General features: G+C 46.2%; 1 protein-coding gene across 2 annotated transcripts in view; it reads left to right on the top strand.

Moving 5' to 3' along the window:
- The window catches only part of septin15 (septin 15), a 28,734-nt gene extending 11,567 nt beyond the window's left edge, over window positions 1-17,167 (top strand). For both annotated transcript variants that reach the window (XM_063000318.1, XM_063000316.1), the window contains exons 4-13: window positions 2,545-2,645; window positions 3,969-4,103; window positions 5,056-5,173; window positions 6,773-6,865; window positions 7,404-7,500; window positions 14,436-14,487; window positions 15,021-15,146; window positions 15,290-15,425; window positions 15,696-15,841; window positions 16,776-17,167. In XM_063000318.1, the coding sequence (XP_062856388.1) occupies window positions 2,545-2,645; window positions 3,969-4,103; window positions 5,056-5,173; window positions 6,773-6,865; window positions 7,404-7,500; window positions 14,436-14,487; window positions 15,021-15,146; window positions 15,290-15,425; window positions 15,696-15,841; window positions 16,776-16,815 (1,044 nt within the window). In that variant the 3' untranslated portion in view covers window positions 16,816-17,167. The remainder of the gene's footprint in view (window positions 1-2,544; window positions 2,646-3,968; window positions 4,104-5,055; window positions 5,174-6,772; window positions 6,866-7,403; window positions 7,501-14,435; window positions 14,488-15,020; window positions 15,147-15,289; window positions 15,426-15,695; window positions 15,842-16,775) is intronic.
- The last annotated feature ends 1,896 nt before the right edge of the window (window positions 17,168-19,063 follow it).

Here is a 19,063-nt window from a genome sequence, read left to right as displayed (position 1 = left end):
AGAGTGACCCGCCATGCCTCAGTCATACACCGATCATCCATAACATTAAAACCACCTCCTTGTTTCTACACTCACTGTCCATTTTATCAGCTCCACTTACCATATAGAAGCACTTTGTAGTTCTACAATTACTGACTGTAGTCCATCTGTTTCTCTACATGCTTTGTTACCCCCTTTCATGCTGTTCTTCAGTGGTCAGGACCCCCACAGGACCCCCACAGAGCAGGTATTATTTAGGTGGTGGATGATTCTCAGCACTGCAGTGACACTGACATGGTGGTGGTGTGTTAGTGTGTGTTGTGCTGGAGTTTTTAAACACCTCACTGTCACTGCTGGATTAAGTATAGTCCACCAACCGAAAATATCCAGCGAACAGCGCCCCGTGTGCAGTGTCCTGTGACCACTGATGAAGGTTTATTAGATGACCGACTCAAACAGCAGCAGTAGATGAGCGATCGTCTCTGACTTTACATCTACAAGGTGGACCGACTAGGTAGGCGTGTCTAATAGAGTGGACAGTGAGTGGACACGGTATAAAAACTCCAGCAGCGCTGCTGTGTCTGATCCACTCATACCAGCACAACACACACTAACACACCACCACCATGTCAGTGTCATTGCAGTGCTGAGAATCATCCACCACCTAAATAATACCTGCTCTGTGGGGGTCCTGTGGGGGTCCTGACCATTGAAGAACAGGGTGAAAGCAGGCTTAAAAAGTATGTAGAGAAACAGATGGACTACAGTCAGTAATTGTAGAACTACAAAGTGCTTCTATATGGTAAGTGGAGCTGATAAAATGGACAATGAGTGGTTTTAATGTTATGACATATTCTTATACCAGTCATCTTCTTAGACCAGTGATTGTTGTTCTAGCTGAAAAGATCACTCTGTTTTAATACAGTTTGTTTTTAAACCGGGACGTCCAGCAAGCTCATGGTCAGGTGTCCAGATACTTTTGACCATATAGAGCGTTTTCTTCTAAGCTGAAGAAGCTCTGAATTTTGGGTACCAGACGACTGAAGAAACATTGAGGTTGTGGACGAACCTTCAGCCTCCACGAACACCAGCGTTCCAGTTAGTGTTTGGACGCTTTTTCTATTCGTATTTGTGTGTGTTTATGGATCCAAACAGTCGGGTTTTCTCGTGGCGGGAGCCACACTGCGGCCGTTAGGAGGGGCAGCGGTCGGGGAAGTGAACATTTTTGTGGTGGCTTCGATTTTTATTTAGACGCGACGGGGACAGGAGGAAACTGGGCTTCAGACACTGTAAGGACAAAAGTATTGGGACACCAGACCGTGAGCTTGTCCTTCGTCCCGGTCTTGTGTGTGTGGTTGTACAGAGGCCTTGAGTACCCTGAAAGCCGCTTATAAATAAAATGTTATTATTATTATTACCGTATTATTTATTTATACACCTGTAAGCAATGGACGTAGCAGAAACGACCAAATTCAATCGTTAGGACGGGCGTCCACATACTTTCGGCCGCAGCAGGAAAAGGAAAGAGATGCAGAAAACGAGAGCACATTTTTGTACGTAGTGGGTCAGCTAAAAATAACGAAGCCTGTGAGATCGCGGCCGGCGAGTGGAGGAGTAGAGCCGAGAGAGCGGCCGGAAACGACGCCGCTGAGGTTCAGTCATGAGGAACAGAAGATAAGCATCTCGTCTGGGTCACGTCACACACACACACACACACACACACACACACACACACTTCTGAACAGTTTGACACACCAAACCAAACGTTTCTTCTCACCTCGAGATCTTTTTTAATGGTCAGGCCCCGTCCCAATACTCACAACCACTCATGCCTCGTCTGGACCGTCGGGTGGACCGTCGAGTGGACCGTCGAGTGGACCGTATCCACAATGTTTTTTTTTAACAGGGTCCACATGAGAACACACTGGTATCAGGAAGAAGCGAGTGCTGAGCGAGTGTCTGCCCGTATGCCGACGCCCGACCGGCCGATAGCACTACTGGGAAATTGAACCCTGGACCCCAGATTTACCGCTGCACCACCCGATCACCCAAACCATTCATAGTAACCATTACTGAAGTATAACAATGACATGGTTCCGACCCTGTGGAAACAGTTTAGGGAAGGCCCTTCCCTGTTCCAGCTGCAGGTCAATAAACACATGGTTTGAGAAGCCTAGTGGTTAAGGTACTGGTGTAGTAATCAGAAGGTCGCCAGTTCAAGCCTCACCACTGCCAGGTGGCCTCTGTTGGGCCCTTGAGCAAGGCCCTAATGTAAATAGCTCTGATTCTATGTATTAAACACCTTTGGGATGAATTGGAACATCGAGTCGGTCAACATCAGGGACGCATTCTTACAGTCCATTGATGTTGAATGGGATGTCCAGCCATGTTCCTGGTCGGATGTCCACATACTTTTGGCCGTATAACCCAGATGTGCGGTAAATATCTGACCTTCGATGCTTAAAGTGAGCATTTACGCTTTCATTAAGTATATGGACACCTCTTCATTTTGATTGATTGATTGATTGGCTTGTCGGATGGCGCTCTGATCTGATTGGTTCTCAGGTGGAGCAGTCTAAAGTGCTGATAAAGGAGGGCGGGGTGCAGCTCACGCTCACCATCGTGGACACGCCCGGATTCGGAGACGCCGTCGACAACAGCAACTGGTGAGGCTCTTATTTTATTACGTTTTTAATAATGCCACCCACTCACCCACTCACTCATTCATACTCACCCACTCACTCGCCCACTTACTCATTCACCCACTCATACTCAGTCATACTCCCCCACTCAACTCACGCACCCATTCATTCACCCGCTCACCCACTCACACATTCACCCACCCACTCATTCACCCAGTTACACGCTCACCCACGCACTCGCCCACTTACTTACTCACCTACTCACTGACGTACTCTCGCACTCACCCGCTCATTCACCCAATTACACACCTGCCCACACACTCACCACTCACTCATCTACTTACCATCTCACTTACTCACCCACTCACACACCCACTCACTCACCCACTCATGCTCACTCATTCACCCAATTACATACTTGCCCACTCATTCACCCGCCCACTTATTCACCCACCCACTCATACTCACTCATTCACCCACTCATTCATCCACCCACTCACCCACTCATACTCACACACCCACTCCCTCACCCACTCATTCACCCAATTACACACCTGCCCACACACTCACCACTCACTCATCTACTTACCATCTCACTTACTCACCCACTCACACACCCACTCACTCACCCACTCATGCTCACTCATTCACCCAATTACATACTTGCCCACTTATTCACCCACCCACTCATACTCACTCATTCACCCACTCATTCATCCACCCACTCACCCACTCATACTCACACACCCACTCACACACCCACTCCCTCACCCACTCATTCACCCAATTACACACTTGCCCACTCATTCACCCGCCCACTTATTCACCCACCCACTCATACTCACTCATTCACCCACTCATTCATCCACCCACTCACCCACTCATACTCACACACCCACTCACTCACCCACTCATTCACCCAATTACACACTTGCCCACTCATTCACCCACCCACTCACTGACTTATTTACTCACTTACCCACATACCCAATTATACACTAGCCCACTCACTCACTCCCCAACTCACCCAATTACGCACCCACTCACTCACACACCCACTCAATTACGCACCCACTGACTGACCTACTCACTCACTCATTCTCCCAATTACACGCTCACCCACTTACCTGCACTCACTTGTTCACCCATTCACTCACTTACTCACTCATCCAATCACGCACCCACTCACACACTCACTTACTCACCCACTCACTCATACTTACCATTCACTTATACCCACTCAATCTCTCACCTATTCACCCCCTCACATACTCACTTAGACCCACTTACTCACTCCCACACCCACTCACTAATTTCTTGTCCTTGTTTCTCTCTTTCGCTCTTCAGTTGGCAGCCGGTAATAAACTACATCGACAGTAAATGTGAGGACTTCCTGAACGCCGAGTCACGCGTCAACCGACGACAAATGCCCGATAACCGAGTGCACTGCTGCCTGTACTTCATCGCCCCCTCTGGTCACGGGTGGGTACTGCGGTCATGACTCCGCCTGCTGTAGGCTGAAACAGACTGGCCAACGGGAGGTGGACTAGTCATTGCGCTCACAGTGCAGGTCCCAAGCCCAGATGTAAATAGAAGGGCATCTGTAACGAGGACCAGATCCGCCGTGGCGACGCCTAAATACGGGATCATCCGAAACCTTTAAAGGACAGAAGGGTTTAATTTTATCTGCACATTGACTGACCATGAGTTGAAAAGGCCCCACAATGCACACACACACACACAGAGTAAATGGCGTCTTTGTGTGTAGTGAGAGATGCAGCAATGAAAGGACGAACTTTAACAGTCTGACGTGATCCTGCATGAAAAACAGGCTAAACAAACTCTGTGTGTGTGTGTGTGTGTGTGTGTGTGTGTTTAAATCCCAGTGTGGAACAGAGTTAGGAAATGTAAATATAAACAGGCAGCAATGATTTAGCAAACCTGCATTTCATTAAAAAAGATGAGAGATGAAATATTTACTGTTTCTAACAAACAACTTCAGGGATCCAGGGTTTGAATCCCCAGTGGTGCTATCGACCGGTCGGGCGCCTGTTTGCAGGCATGATTGGCTGTGTCTGTTGGGGAAGAGGGGGGGCACCAAACCGCAACGGATGGTCTAGATGAAAGTATATCATGGTGGGTCTGATTTCTCAGAACACACCCTGTACAGCACGCCAATCCATCACAGGACCATGATCGTGTCTGTCTGGATGCCTGACTGGCTGATAGCACCGCTCAGATTCGAACCTCAGGTCTCAGTGGTAGCAGGCGAGCGTGTTTTAGTGCTGCCCCCTGCAGGACTCCCTCAAGACATGTTTACATGGTGCTGTTTAAAAGGTGATGCCATTTTTAAAGGTTCTGATTGGTTTAAATCTTGAGGGAATAAGATTACTGAACCAGTCAGTGATTAACTGGGTGTGTTTGATCTTTCCAGTTTGAAGCCTCTGGATATCGAGTTTATGAAGCGTCTGCACGACAAAGTCAACGTCATCCCGCTCATCGCCAAGGCCGACACCCTCACGCCGGAGGAGTGCCAGCAGTTCAAGAAACAGGTTCGTGTTACTGGATTTCTAGAGTTTATTTAATAAAGCTGCTGTTTTTAATAACTAGTCTACATTATTAGGGGAAAGATAATACCCAGAGTGCACTGCTGTCAAATATACAGGGGTGTGGTGGAGGTTGAGGAGGCAAATACACTCGCCCACTACATTAAAGGCACAGGTTTTAGTGGGGCCAACCAATGTGCATCCAAAACCACTGATGGTGTCTGAAGGAGGGAAGGCCTTATGGGAAGCCACCAGTGCACTGTGGGAAGCCTTGAGTGCTCCTCAACCATCGTCTTATCATCCAGTCTTATGTTCAGTCGTCCTGACTTTGTCTGGTCCAGAAGGTACAGAATGGAGGAGAGTGTGACACCTAGGGCTGCCACTAACGACCATTTTTCTATCGATTAATCTATAGACAATTTTATTGAGTAGTCGATTAATCTAAACGATTAATTTTCCTCCAAAAAATGTAATTCAGAATCTCATTTAAGCTTCTCATAATAATACGCATAATAATCAAGAGTCAGGAGAGGTTTATTGTCATTTCAGCTCTATACGAGTACATATTGAAACGAAACAACGTTCCTCCGGGTCCAAGGTGCAACATAGAACAAAAAGTGCAAGACAAGTACAGTACAGTGCAGGTAGACGACATTACAATAATACGTGAATGCTTAAAATAAATAAAGGAAGACAAGACTAGAGACAAGTGACAAGTGTTGGTTAGTACATGGTACTGAGTAAATAAATAATGGTGAGGTAGATTATACACAAGTACGGCAGAACTAAATGTAAACAGGGTTTATGTCCATATGATCACATTCTCAAGAGCTCCATATTAAACAGAGTGCAGCACGTGTTTATGGCGCTCTGTACACAAAGCAACGTGCTTCAACTTATAGCAGGAATAAAACAGTTAGATGTAGCCACGTCTCATTAAGTCTGACGTACAGTAACGACAGAATGAGCCCAGATCCTAACCTCCACATTCACTCAACACTTCAGTCCAACACAGCAAAGTGCGCGGCGGTTAAACTGAACTCACTAAGAAATATGGTATTCCAAGATCTCCGTGATTAAGAAGCATAATGAAACAATACAGACGTGTGACATGGCGCTGGTGCTGCTGTGGTACCATCAAAGCTCTGCACAGTGAACAAACCAGCTTTTAGTTTTGTGCCAGTTTTAAGTATCACCAAACTTTGGATGATTTGGGTTGGAAAACTTCTGATCTTTTCTTTGAAAGTTCTACAATCGTCCTCTGACGGCTGCAGACGGTGTTTTTTAAGACGGCGCTTAATGCCCCCAACCAGTGACTGGACCAGATACGACTCAGGTCCTGCACGCAGCAAGTCGTGCTGAGGGAAATTATATGAACGCTTATATGAATGGAAACATAGAAATTTAAAAGGATCATTTATAAACATAGTTTCATGGAATAGGTCGACCAATCGCGGCAGCCCTAGTGACACCCCAATCAGCTTCATCTGCATCCTAGATGATCAGAAGGGCGTCGTCCCAAAACGATAGACACACACGTGTGTGTGTAACAGTGTGTGTAACAGTGTGTGTTGCTTCTCTGAACATTTCCCTTCTCTGTTCCAGATCATGAAAGAGATCCAGGAGCACAAGATCAAGATTTACGAGTTTCCGGATACAGAGGAGGACGAGGACAACAAAATAATCCGCAAGATAAAGGTACAGAGGAGCAGCCTGGATAAGATACACTATAGGGTCTAAAGTATTGGGACACCCTTTCTAATTTATGTATAAATCAATTATATGAAGATAAAAAAGGAAATGATATGCTTTTGACTGTGTGGCAACAGTTTAGGGAAGGTCCTTTCATGTTCTTGCTCAAAGCAAGCTCTGTAAAGAAGCTCAAGCATCCTGCACAGGAGCCCTGATCTCAGTTCCACTCAACTGCTCTGGGATGAACCGGAACATCGACTGACCCCCTCAGATATACTTCAAAGGCCTGTTGTTCTAGCTGAAAAGATAACACACAGCAGCGGTCACTCTATTTTATTTGCATTTGTTTATGAAACGGGATGTCCAGCAAGCTCACGGTCAGGCGTCCGAATACATTCGACCATGTAGCGTAACACTGATCAGTCAGTCCAGACTCAAACGGACACAACACGTGATTGATTTTGATTGATTTAGAGATCAATACGGGTGTGTGTAATGTCTGTAATTAACTGTGTGTGTGTGTGTGTGTGTGTGTGTGTGACAGGAGCGGATGCCTCTGGCCGTGGTGGGCAGTAACGTGGTGGTCGAAGTGAACGGCAGGAAAGTCAGAGGGCGTCAGTACCCCTGGGGTGTCGCAGAAGGTACGTTCACACACACACACACACACACACACATCATGACTATGCTAGTAATGGGAGAACTGGTCATTCTTACTGGTACGTTTTGAGATATTCTAGTTCTGTTTGTTTTGAACTGCCCCCTTCACCCCTCTCGCATCACACACCATAAATGACTTTGATGTCATGTCCAGTGTTGAGTTCCCCCCCCCCCCCCCCCCCCTATTTTTGCTTTCCTTTGAAGTCCTCTCCTATTTTGGGAAACCCACTTCAGATTGGGTAGCGGTTCTGCTTTCTGTATGGAGTTTGCATGTTCTCCTTGTGTCCACGTGGGTGTCGGGCTAATCGGAGCGTGAGTGTGTGTGTGAGCATTAACTCTTACGAGGTGCATCTGCGCCTCCGTGCGCCCTCTGCTGGCCGAAATGTCAGCGCAGAGGGACACGAGTCTTAACGCCAGTACAATCGGTTTTACAAATCGTCCCCAGACAGGCGCATCACACAAGCGTTCATGCGGAAGTCGTTCAAAACGAGTCGCAGGACGACCTGAAGCAGCAGGAACAACAATTAAATGTGTAGCAATGAACTACACGGCAGTCACGTCCATTCCTGCACCCTGGGCAAAACTCCTGTACTGGGACATGCGATACTTGTTGGGTGGGTAGGGCTGTCACCTGACAGCAGGAAGGGTCTGGGTTTGATTCCCTTCTTTGTGGAAGTTTGTATGTTCTCCCTGTATCCTTGTGGGTTTCCTCCGGGTGCAAAGATTTACAAAAGAAACTGACACATCAATCATATGCGCGTCCGTGCACCCTCTGCTGGCCGAAATGGCAGCGCAGAGGGACACGAGTCTTAACGCCAGTACGATCGGTTTTACAAATCGTCCCATAATGTGCTGCCGGGACTGTTCATACAGAAACGAGTCGCAGGACGACCTAAAGCAGCAGGAACAACAATTAAACGTGTAGCAATGAACTACACGGCAGTCACGTCCACTCCTGCACCTCGGACAGAACCCCTGTACTGGGACATGTTCGAAAAATAAAAAACAAATATGATGCTTGTTGGGTGTGTAGGGCTGTCACCTGACAGCAGGAAGGGTCTGGGTTCGATTCCCTTCTTTGTGGAAGTTTGTATGTACTCCCTGTTTCCTTGTGGGTTTCCTCCGGGTGCAAAGATTTGCAAAAGAAACTGACACATCAGTCGTCTGCGCCTCCGTGCGCCCTCTGCTGGCCGAAACATTAACGCCAGTACGATCGGTTTTACAAATGGTCCCCAGACAGGCGCATCACACAAGATTTCATAATGTGCTGCCGGACTGTTTATACAGAAACGAGCCGCAGGACGACCTAAAGCAGCAGGAACAACAATTAAACGTATAGCGATGAACTGCACGGCAGTCACGTCCACTCCTGTACTGGGACATGTTAGAAAAATAGTTTGTATGTTCTCCCTGCATCCTTGTGGGTTTCCTCTGGGTGCAAAGATTTACATTCAGGTTAATTGGAGATACTAGACGTGTGACTGGCGTGGTGGCGGGGTGTTTCCTGCCTTCCGCACAAAGTATCAGACCCACTGCAACCCTGACCAGGTTAAACCGGTGGTAAAACAGACAGTGAATGTATGAATGAGTGAATGTTCGTATGTGGTTTGATTTTTTTTACTTCCTCTCCTCGGTGGTTCACGTCTTGTTCTTTCTGTTTCTCTTTGTTTTCTTTCTGTGTTCTTTTCCATGACTGACAGAGGGCATTTTTGGTAAACGCCATTTTTCATGTTAATGCCACCCCCCTCCCCCCCCACACCCCTCAGGTCCTTCCTTCCTTCCTCCCTCCCTCCGTCCGTCCGTCCGTCCCCGCTTCCTTTTCTCACGTGCAGCTTGAATGTTGCTCTGAGCGTCCTCCAGGTTTTTAGGTTCTCCTCTACCGAGCATCACGGTGGAACCCGTACGTGATGCTGGCTGGTAGAAACGGAGCAACATGGCTCTCTAACTCATCTCTACAGGGTCCTAATTATTTACGTCCTCCTCCCATGATCTCAGTGGTTGTGTGTAGGACGGCGTTTATACGGCTGAGCTCGCGTCTTGGTCATTATTTATAAAATTCATTTACATTCGAAGCTTACAGTCTAAGCAACTGAGGGTTAAGGGCCTTGCTCAAGGGCCCAACAGTGGTGGTGCTATTACCTGGACGAGCGTCTGCATGGACATGATTGGCTAATGTCCGAGGGGCGGGTGTCTGTGTGTAGACGCTCGACCGGACGATAGCACAGCTGGGGGTTCGAACCCTGTATCCCAGCAGTTTTGGGTCCGATCGCTTGAATGGTTCAGGTTGTGGTTCAACCACGCCCACTGCCACTGCTTTACATTTACAGTATACAGTCTAAGCAATTGAGGGTTAAGGGCCTGGCTCAAGGGCCCAACAGTGGCTGGACGAGCGTCCGCATAGACATGATTGGCTAATGTCCGAGGGGTGGGTGTGGCCGAAAGACTCCTTGTCTAGAATCCTTGGGCACAGTGCAGTAACTCACCCCAGACAGGACGCCAGTTCTTCACGGTGCGCTCCATCCTTCCCCTCGGACATAGCAATTGTCTAAGCAATTGAGGGTTAAGGGCCTTGCTCAAGGGCCCAACAGCAAACTTCAGTTACTTAGTACTTACTAGTTCTCTGTGCCCATATAAATATGGCTGGCATGTGAAACAGTGGTCTTTTGCCATGGTTGGGATGGAAACCCTGAAAGGAAAAGTGTCCACTGGGCGACCGGGCGCCTACGCAGACAGTGATTGGCTCTCCTGAGGGCTGCCGGGGTTCCTCATGACCTCTGCTGGTCCAAAGTGACTTACAGCACTGTGACGGTATTCAGTCTAAGCAATTGAGGGTTAGGGGCCTTGCTCAAGGGCCCAACACGGGCAATTTGCCAGTGGTGGGTCTTGAACCAGCAACTTTCTGATTACTAGTCCAGTATCTTAACCACTAGGCTACAACTGCACAGAGATGGGGGACAACGGAGATCAGTGCGTGACTCTCCGTGCGAGATACGGATCTCCGTGTGAATCCGCCTCGTGCAGGTGTAATAAATCACTAATATAAAGGAAGTTATATGCTTCCGAGTTTAGGTAACAGTTTAGGGAAGGTCCTTTCCTGTTCCAGCATGACTCAAGCTCTATAAAGACATAAGGAAAAGCTCAGTTTAAAGAAGCTCTGACCTCAGCCCCACTCAACAGCTCTGGGATCATCTACTGATACAAATGCTGGCATCTTTTGATTAAATGGGCACAAATTCCCACAGACATGCGTCACACCTTTGTGAGAAGCCTTCTCAATACAGTGGCTGTTGTTCTAGCTGAAAAGATCACACAGCGGTCACTCATGACGCTCGACCCTCGTGTTCTGCTGGCCTCTTAAAAAGCTGCATTTTTAATATCAGGCTCAGAACAGAAGGGTTGAGTTATATTCTCTCCTCCGCTTCCATGCCAAGCATCATCGACCCGTCTTATTAGAACCGCGACCCCCATGACCCCCGTAGACCCTCCATCCCTCCCCTGACTTTTCTTTTTCCCGCTTATCGTCGCACCATCTAACCCCCGACTTCCACCCGTCATTTAGAAACCTAGTAGCCAATTAGGGTCGCAGGTTACCCGCAGCGGAGGAGGTCGGCCCCAAAGCCCCGCCCCTCTTCAGCGTTTGCTCACAGGTAGGTGGTTCCTGCAGGTGATCGGTCGACACCCGGGGCCGTCGGTTCTTCTTCCCAGCGGGTAAGGCATCGCCGGTCCACGCGGCTAACGGAATTTAACACGCCGTACGCGAGACGTCCGTGGTGGTGTTTCCATCCTCCTGATCCTCAGGTAGATCAGACGGTAAAAAAACCTTCAGCCGTCTCCGTTCCTACAGACCACAGAAGCATCGAGACGAATCAGAACTGCTGTCAGATGAAACAAGAGAAAAAGGTGGTGCTATCAGCCAGTCTGGCGTCTGCGTGGACATGATTGGCTAATATCCGAAGGGTGGGTGTGGCCCGGATGGGAGGCCAATCCATCACGGTGCCCTCCATCCCTCCCCTCAGACATAGCCAATCATGCCTGTGTGTAGATGCTTGACTGGTCGATAGCACAGCTTGGGATTCGAACCCTGTAATCCCAGCACAACTCTGTGGGAACAGTTTAGGGAAGGTCCTTAGTTGTTCCAGCTGGTATGCTGCTTGTCATGTATGTGTTTTGGTTGTGCTACCCTGAAAGAGATTGGCTGATCCGGGGAAGGGAGGGAGGGCTGCCTGGGGTTCCTCATAACTGCTGCAATTACGACCTCTGCTGGCTGATCGATGGTGCTGCACAGAGACGGGGGATAACAGAGATCAGTGCGTGACTCTCCGTGCGCAATACGGGTCTCCACTCACAAGTGCTGGGTGCCACCATGAACATTGATTGGCTGGTTGTTCTGGGGCAATTATGACCTCTGCTGGCTGATTGAGTCGAGGAATAATGTGTTGATCAGGGTGTGGCTCTCCGTACACAAAGCTGATCCCTATATGAACTTGCCTCGTGCAGGTAGAAAGATGCAGTCGGCTACGGCACACGTGACAGAGGGGGCGCGTGTCGTCTCGCTCTCCTCAATCAGGACGGGGATCGACTTTAGTAGAGAGGACCCGGGAGAAAGTGCATAAACAAATATATGTATCTCCATATATACCCGCCTCTTGCAGGTGAAAAGAAGCGGTCCGTTTTGCACACGTGTTGCAGGATCAGCACATTTGGGAAGAAAATTGTGAATGAGGTGACACAAAGAGATAAATCATTTTTGGGATGAAATGGAATGCTGACTGCGCGTCGGGCCTTTTTATCCAACTTCAGCGCCTAACTGAACCCTCACACTTCATTATCTTTTGGAATGGGATCTCCAAAAAGCTCGTGGTTCAGGGATGACGTTACCACGATGCTCTTCTTGAATAAACAGATTTTAACAGGCAGAATAAACCTGTACGCTGGCGCCACCTTGTGGAGGCTTTATGTAAGGCTTGTAAACCACGGTGGGACCAGATTGTCCTAGATCTAGAACCTTTTAGCGGAGAAACATCTGAATGGAAACACTTTGGCTTCCTGAAGGAGACGGAACTTTCGCAGAACCGCAGTCGACCGGACTGAAGTCATCGGCTCTTCAGTTCTTTGTTTTGTTGACCCCCCCCCCCATCTACAGTGCTAACGAGTCCTTTGTGTGTGTGTGTGTGTGTGTGTGTGTTTGATCACATAACCACGTGACCTCGTCTGTCTGTACACAGCTGCCTTCATGTTTACTCTAAACTCTGGCTCTGTTGGTTTTATTGTTTATTATTATTATTATTATTTTATTTGTGCTTGTTTACTTGCTAACCACTCTTGCAGGACGACATTTGTTTGGTTTGTTTGTTTTTTTGTTTTTGTGCTTTCTGTGTTGTTTTGTCTGCTTTCACAGATTTACGTGGAATTTGTGGCCTCTGTCTTTTTTCTTTTGACCGCTTCTGGTGGCTCACAGAGCTGCCGCGACTGTAGCGGCACAATTAAATAAACATATAACCTTTTTATTATTATTATTATTATTATTGGTGACTGGAACAAGCTTGACTATTCGGACACCCGACCGTAAGCTTGTCTGACACTCACTCACTCACTCACTTTCTTAACTTCTTATCCAATCAGGGTCGTGGGGGGTGCTGGAGCCTATCCCAGCTTTTCAATGGGCGCAAGGCACACGGTAACCCCCTGGACGGGGCGCCAGTCCATCGCAGGGCAAACACACATACACACATTCACACACATTCACCTATAGGGCAATTCAGCGTCTCCAATTAACCTGACTGCATGTTTTTGGACTGTGGGAGGAAACCGGAGCTCCCGGAGGAAACCCACGCAGACACGGGGAGAACATGCAAGAACACAGAAAGCACCTGGACTTGCCTGCCTTGGGATCGAACCCAGGACCTTCTTTCTGTGAGCCACCGTGCCGCCCGCATTTAACAGACACTCTTATGCAAAGCGACTTACATTACAGTACAGTACAGTATACAGTCTGAGCAATTGAGGGTAAGCGGTCTTGCTCAAGGGCCCAACAGCAGCAGCCTGGCAGTGGTGGGGCTTGAACCAGCGACCTTCAGATTACTAGTACCTTAACCACTAGGCTACGGCATGCCCTAAAAAAAAAAAAAAAAAAATGCTATTAATTAATAAATAAATCAACAACAGAACAACAGCTGCTCTTCTGAGAAGCTTCTCACAAGATTTTGAAGTGTGTCTGTGGGGATTTGTGCCCGTTCGGTAAAAAAAGATGACAGCATGTGTACGGCTGGGCGCCGATTGATCAGTTGATGTTCCAGTTCATTCCAGAGCTGTACATCTGGGCTGAGGTCAGTCAGGGCTCATGTTGGAATAGGAAAGGTCCTTCCTTAAACTTTTGTCCATGTAGTGTATGTTCAGCTTCTGCTGTGATCTAAGTTCATGTTCCATTGTTGCTCTCATTTAAAGCTGGTGTTCCATGTTGAAAAAGGTTGAACGTTTTGATAATATTTATCTTGATGATAAATAAAACCTTTTTGTAGTGTATAACAACACACACGGTCTAACTGTGTCCCCATGGTCAGACGTCCATGTGCTAACTGAACCCTGCTGACCCTCAGTCGGACTTTATATTTGTTCATTTGGAGTTTCTAACACACCTGAAGCCAGAAATCCTGAACTCACGACTCCCGAGTTCAACAGGAACCAACGAACACCTCGTTCTTACAATCCCAGTCTGATTCACTATATATATATACAGTATATATACAGTATATGTATCAGCTTCAGGTGTGCTGGAAGCTCAAACTGAGCAAAAATAAATCCTGCAGAATCATCATAATAAAAACCCTCGGTTATAAAGTCTGACTAATTCTTTTTAATTGTTTCTGAGCTCAGTTAGAGAAGCTAAGCTAACGCCGCTGTGTTTCTGTTACTGTTTCAGTGGAGAACGGAGAGCACTGTGACTTCACAGTTTTGAGGAACATGCTCATCAGGTGACGTACACACACACACACACACACACACACCATGCATGTTAATTTAATATACTGACATGTACTATATAGCAAATAATGGTCTTTTTAGTAGAAATGATGTTTATGGAAAGTAATTAGCTCGATTCATATTTTTAGCAAATATTCTAGCTAAGAGGCTTTGATTAGACATCAGGTTTATATTATATGATGCACGTTATTACCAGACGTATCATAAACATGAAAGAATCGGTGGTGCAGAGGTCTAACACGCTAGCACAGGGATTTTCAGCCTGTGGAGCAAAACATAAAAATAGGGTTAACAGGGACGATAAATCGGTGATATGGGGGGTTGGTGGGTTACATGGGGCTTAGCGTGTCTCTCCGTACTCGATTCGGCTCCGTGTGAGAACCCAACACGGGTGATAAGTAGCGGCCGTGTCAGAGGGGGCGTGTGGTGATCGGGTTCACAATTGGGAATTGGATATGATCAGGGTTGGATTGGGGGATTGGGTTGTGTTGTTGACCAAATCCTCGAACCTTTTTCTCTTTAGGACTCACATGCAGGATCTGAAGGACGTGACCAACAACGTCCACTATGAGAACTACCGCAGCAGGAAGCTCGCCGCCGTCACCTGCAACGGAGTGGACGCTAACAAGAGCAAAGGCCAGCTGACCAAGTACGGGCCTGTACTTTATTGGTGTTGTATATGGCAATGGGTGTGGCTGGAACACCGAAATTCATTCATTAGGACGGGTGTCCACACACTTTCGACATATAGTAATATAGTGTGTGTGTGTGTGTGTGTGTGTGTGTGTTCAGGAGTCCCCTGGCTCAGATGGAGGAGGAGCGACGGGAGCACGTGATGAAGATGAAGAAGATGGAGAGTGAGATGGAGCAGGTGTTTGAGATGAAGGTTAAGGAGAAGAAACAGAAGCTGAAGGACTCGGAGGCGGAGGTACGGGCTCGCTTTTTACCCCTCGTTTCCCAAAAATCCGTCCATCGTACCCAACAGTGGCCGCCTGGCAGTGGTGGGGCTCAAACCAGCAACCTTTGAATGACAAGCCCTGTTGATTAGACCACAACAACTGAGCCACCAAACACAGTAAAAACGAGGTGCACCCACTTCAACCCAGCGAAGATTAGTGAACTGACAGGCTGTTGGGCCCCTGAGCAAGGCCCTTATATCTCAGCTGCTTAGATTTTATTGTGTGTGTGTGTGTTGCAGTTGGAGAGGAGGCACGAGCAGATGAAGAAGAACCTGGAGGTGCAGTACAAGGAGCTGGAGTTGAAGAGGAGGCAGTTCGAGGAGGAAAAGGCAAACTGGGAGGCTCAGCAACGCCTGCTGGAACAGCAGAAACTCGACGCCTCCAAGTACGACACACACACACACACACACACACACACACACACACACACACATAAATGCATACACACAAAAACATGTGCACACATATCTATATACACTCACACACACACATATATATACACACACATCTATATATACAGTATATATATATATATATATATATATATATACAGTATATATATACACACACACATACACACACATAAATGCATACACATATCTATATACACATACATACACACACAAATATCCATATATATACACACAAACATATGCGCACAGACACATACACTCAAATAAACACACACACACACACACTATATATATACATGCAGCCACATAAGCATACACACACATACACATGTGCACACATACAAACACATGTACGCACACACATAGACACACATTTGCACACGTACACACACAAAAGCATGCACCTAGACACACACATGCTCATACACACCTGCACACACATCAGCACATACACACACATACTGTATAAGCACACATACAAACACACATATGTGCAAACATAAACACATGTACACACACACACATATGCAACACACACACATGCACACACAAACACACATATGCACACATAAACACACATAAACACACATACATATGCACACGAACATATACGCACACACAAACACACATATGCAGACACGCACATACACACGCACATATGCACACACACATGCACATGCACACATGTATATATATATATGCACACAAACACATATGCAGACACGCACATACACACACATATATGGACACACATACACGTGCACGCATACACACACACATACACTCACACACAAACACAACCACACTCACACACACAATGTTTTTCTTTTAAAGGGGGGGGTGTGATTACTTTTTCATCATTGCCGAGTGCTCACGAATCTTTTCTTCTACTCTCATGTTTTTCAGGACGATGGAAAAGAACAAGAAAAAAGGGAAAATCTTTTAACCAGCCTCAGCACCACAGTGTTTCTAACATTTGATTCCTGCATGTTTATGGCCTCCAGGTTACACACACACACACACACACACACACACACACACCATTACGACTCATGAGTGCGCCCACATTATATAATAACATTCCAGAAAGATTCAGACTTTGTACACGAATGAATGAATGAATGAATGAATGAATGAATGAATGAATGAATCTGAGATGCGTCCTGCACTCCGCCCCTCCTTTATACAGCGTATTCTGCCCCCTTGTGGACACTGATTGTTTTTGCCCCCAAATCTGAGTGCAAACGATGTTAATGACGAGGATTTTAATAAACAGGCCACTAATGGCCAAAAACAAACTGGATCTTTTTTGATTCTCACACACACACACACATACACATAGTTTGGTAGCATTACAGTAGAATTTTACTACAAATAACTGGTTAGATCTCTCGTCACTGCCGCCACCCGAAAGGGCCCGGCAGCAGCACCTGGCAGTGATAGGGCTTGAACCCACGACCTACCGATCACTGCCAACCTTGCATGTAAGTTAAGAATGCTTTTTGTTTTTGTTTTTTTACAATATAAATTACCTTACAGCCAAAAGTGTATGGACACCCGTCCTAATTATAAGTTGTGCTTAGAGGTGTATAATTTCGCAGGAAGTACTTTAGGGAAGAACCTTTCCTGTCTCATCAGGACTCAAAGTGAGGTCCATAAAGGCATGGTTTGACAAGTTTGGTGTATAGGCTTCAGTAGCCTTCAGGAATTAGGGATTAATTAGAATGTCCGTTGCGAGCCAGGTCTTAACCAGTGCCTGAACTTTGGGCACAAATTCCCACAAACAGTTTAGAATCTTTTAGGAAGTATTTTTTCCACATAATCTTTGCTCAAAAAGTGATGGTTTATATTTATATAATAGCCACTAGGGGGCGCTCTCAGTAGTAGACAAGTGTAAGCTTAATTAGAAGGTTGTTGTTTTTACATATGATAGTAGGTGAGAGATGTGTCTAGAAACATTTATACCACATTTACCATCCACAGCCAACATTTTAATTGTGCTTAGTTACACTATATGGTCAAAAGCATTTGGACACCTGACCATGAGTTTGTTAGACGTCCAGTTTCAAAATCAAATTCTATTAAAATAGACTGACCCTCTGTGTGATCATTTCGGCTAGAACAACAGCCGCTCTTCTGAGAAGCTTCTCACAAGACTTTGAAGTATGTCAAAGTATGTGTGGGGGAATTTATGCCCATTCAGCTGATGTTGAAACAGCTGTTTTTGTGATATGAAAACGTGATAACGTCACATGACCGGTGAGATCGAGAGTCCGGAGGGAGACGGGAGGTCAGTGAATGTTGATATAAAAGGCAGGAATAGACGAATTAATCCTTGATGAGGCGCAGAGACTGCACTTATTAAAAGAAGGCAAATGTAGAGCAGTCAGTCACTCTCATAATGGCATGGCAGGTGGGCATGATACTCTAAACTGCCCCCATCCCATGCTGGACAGACGAGCCCTTAACAATTATAAAATTAGTAATCAGTTATATTTAGTTTTGCTTCTATTATTTAGTGTGAGATTACAGAGAGAAAACGTTCGTGTTTGTAAGTAATTATTAATGATTATTTCTGCACACACTGACCACATGCACTCACAAATAAGTAGAAAAAGAACAGAAGTTTTTTATATTTATTTTATTTTGCCATTGATTATGTAAAAATGAAAGAATTCATTCAGTCATCGTGCATTAAAGCAAAATAAAGAAATTAAATCTACTGCCTGAAGCAAACTGAGAATTGTACAATCAAGAAGCTGAATTTGTTCGATAGCTGATACATATTGGAACGAGTCCACTGCTCTAGGCGGTGTTTGTGGGGGGTGTGTGTTCCTCACTCCTCTTATTTATTGTTATTCAGATGAGAGATGTCTTTAATACACAGTTGCTGTTTAACCGTTGTGACTCTAGAACATACAAATAAAAACGTTATATTAGTCCAAGCTAAGAGGAATTGGTTATATATCATGAATAAACCTTGACTATAAAAAGTATAACATTAAAACCACCTCCTGGTTTCATGTTATCAGCTCCACTTACCATATAGAAGCACTTTGTAGTTCTACAATTACTGACTGTAGTCCATCTGTTTCTCTGCATGCTTTGTTACCCCCTTTCACCCTGTTCTTTAATGGTCTGGACCCCCAGTGGTGGTGTGTTAGTGTGTGTTGTGCTGGTATGAGTGGATCAGA

Source organism: Trichomycterus rosablanca, chromosome 8 (genome assembly GCF_030014385.1).
Source record: "Trichomycterus rosablanca isolate fTriRos1 chromosome 8, fTriRos1.hap1, whole genome shotgun sequence".
Classification (NCBI taxonomy): domain Eukaryota; kingdom Metazoa; phylum Chordata; class Actinopteri; order Siluriformes; family Trichomycteridae; genus Trichomycterus; species Trichomycterus rosablanca.
This window is presented reverse-complemented; position numbering and strand designations above follow the sequence as displayed.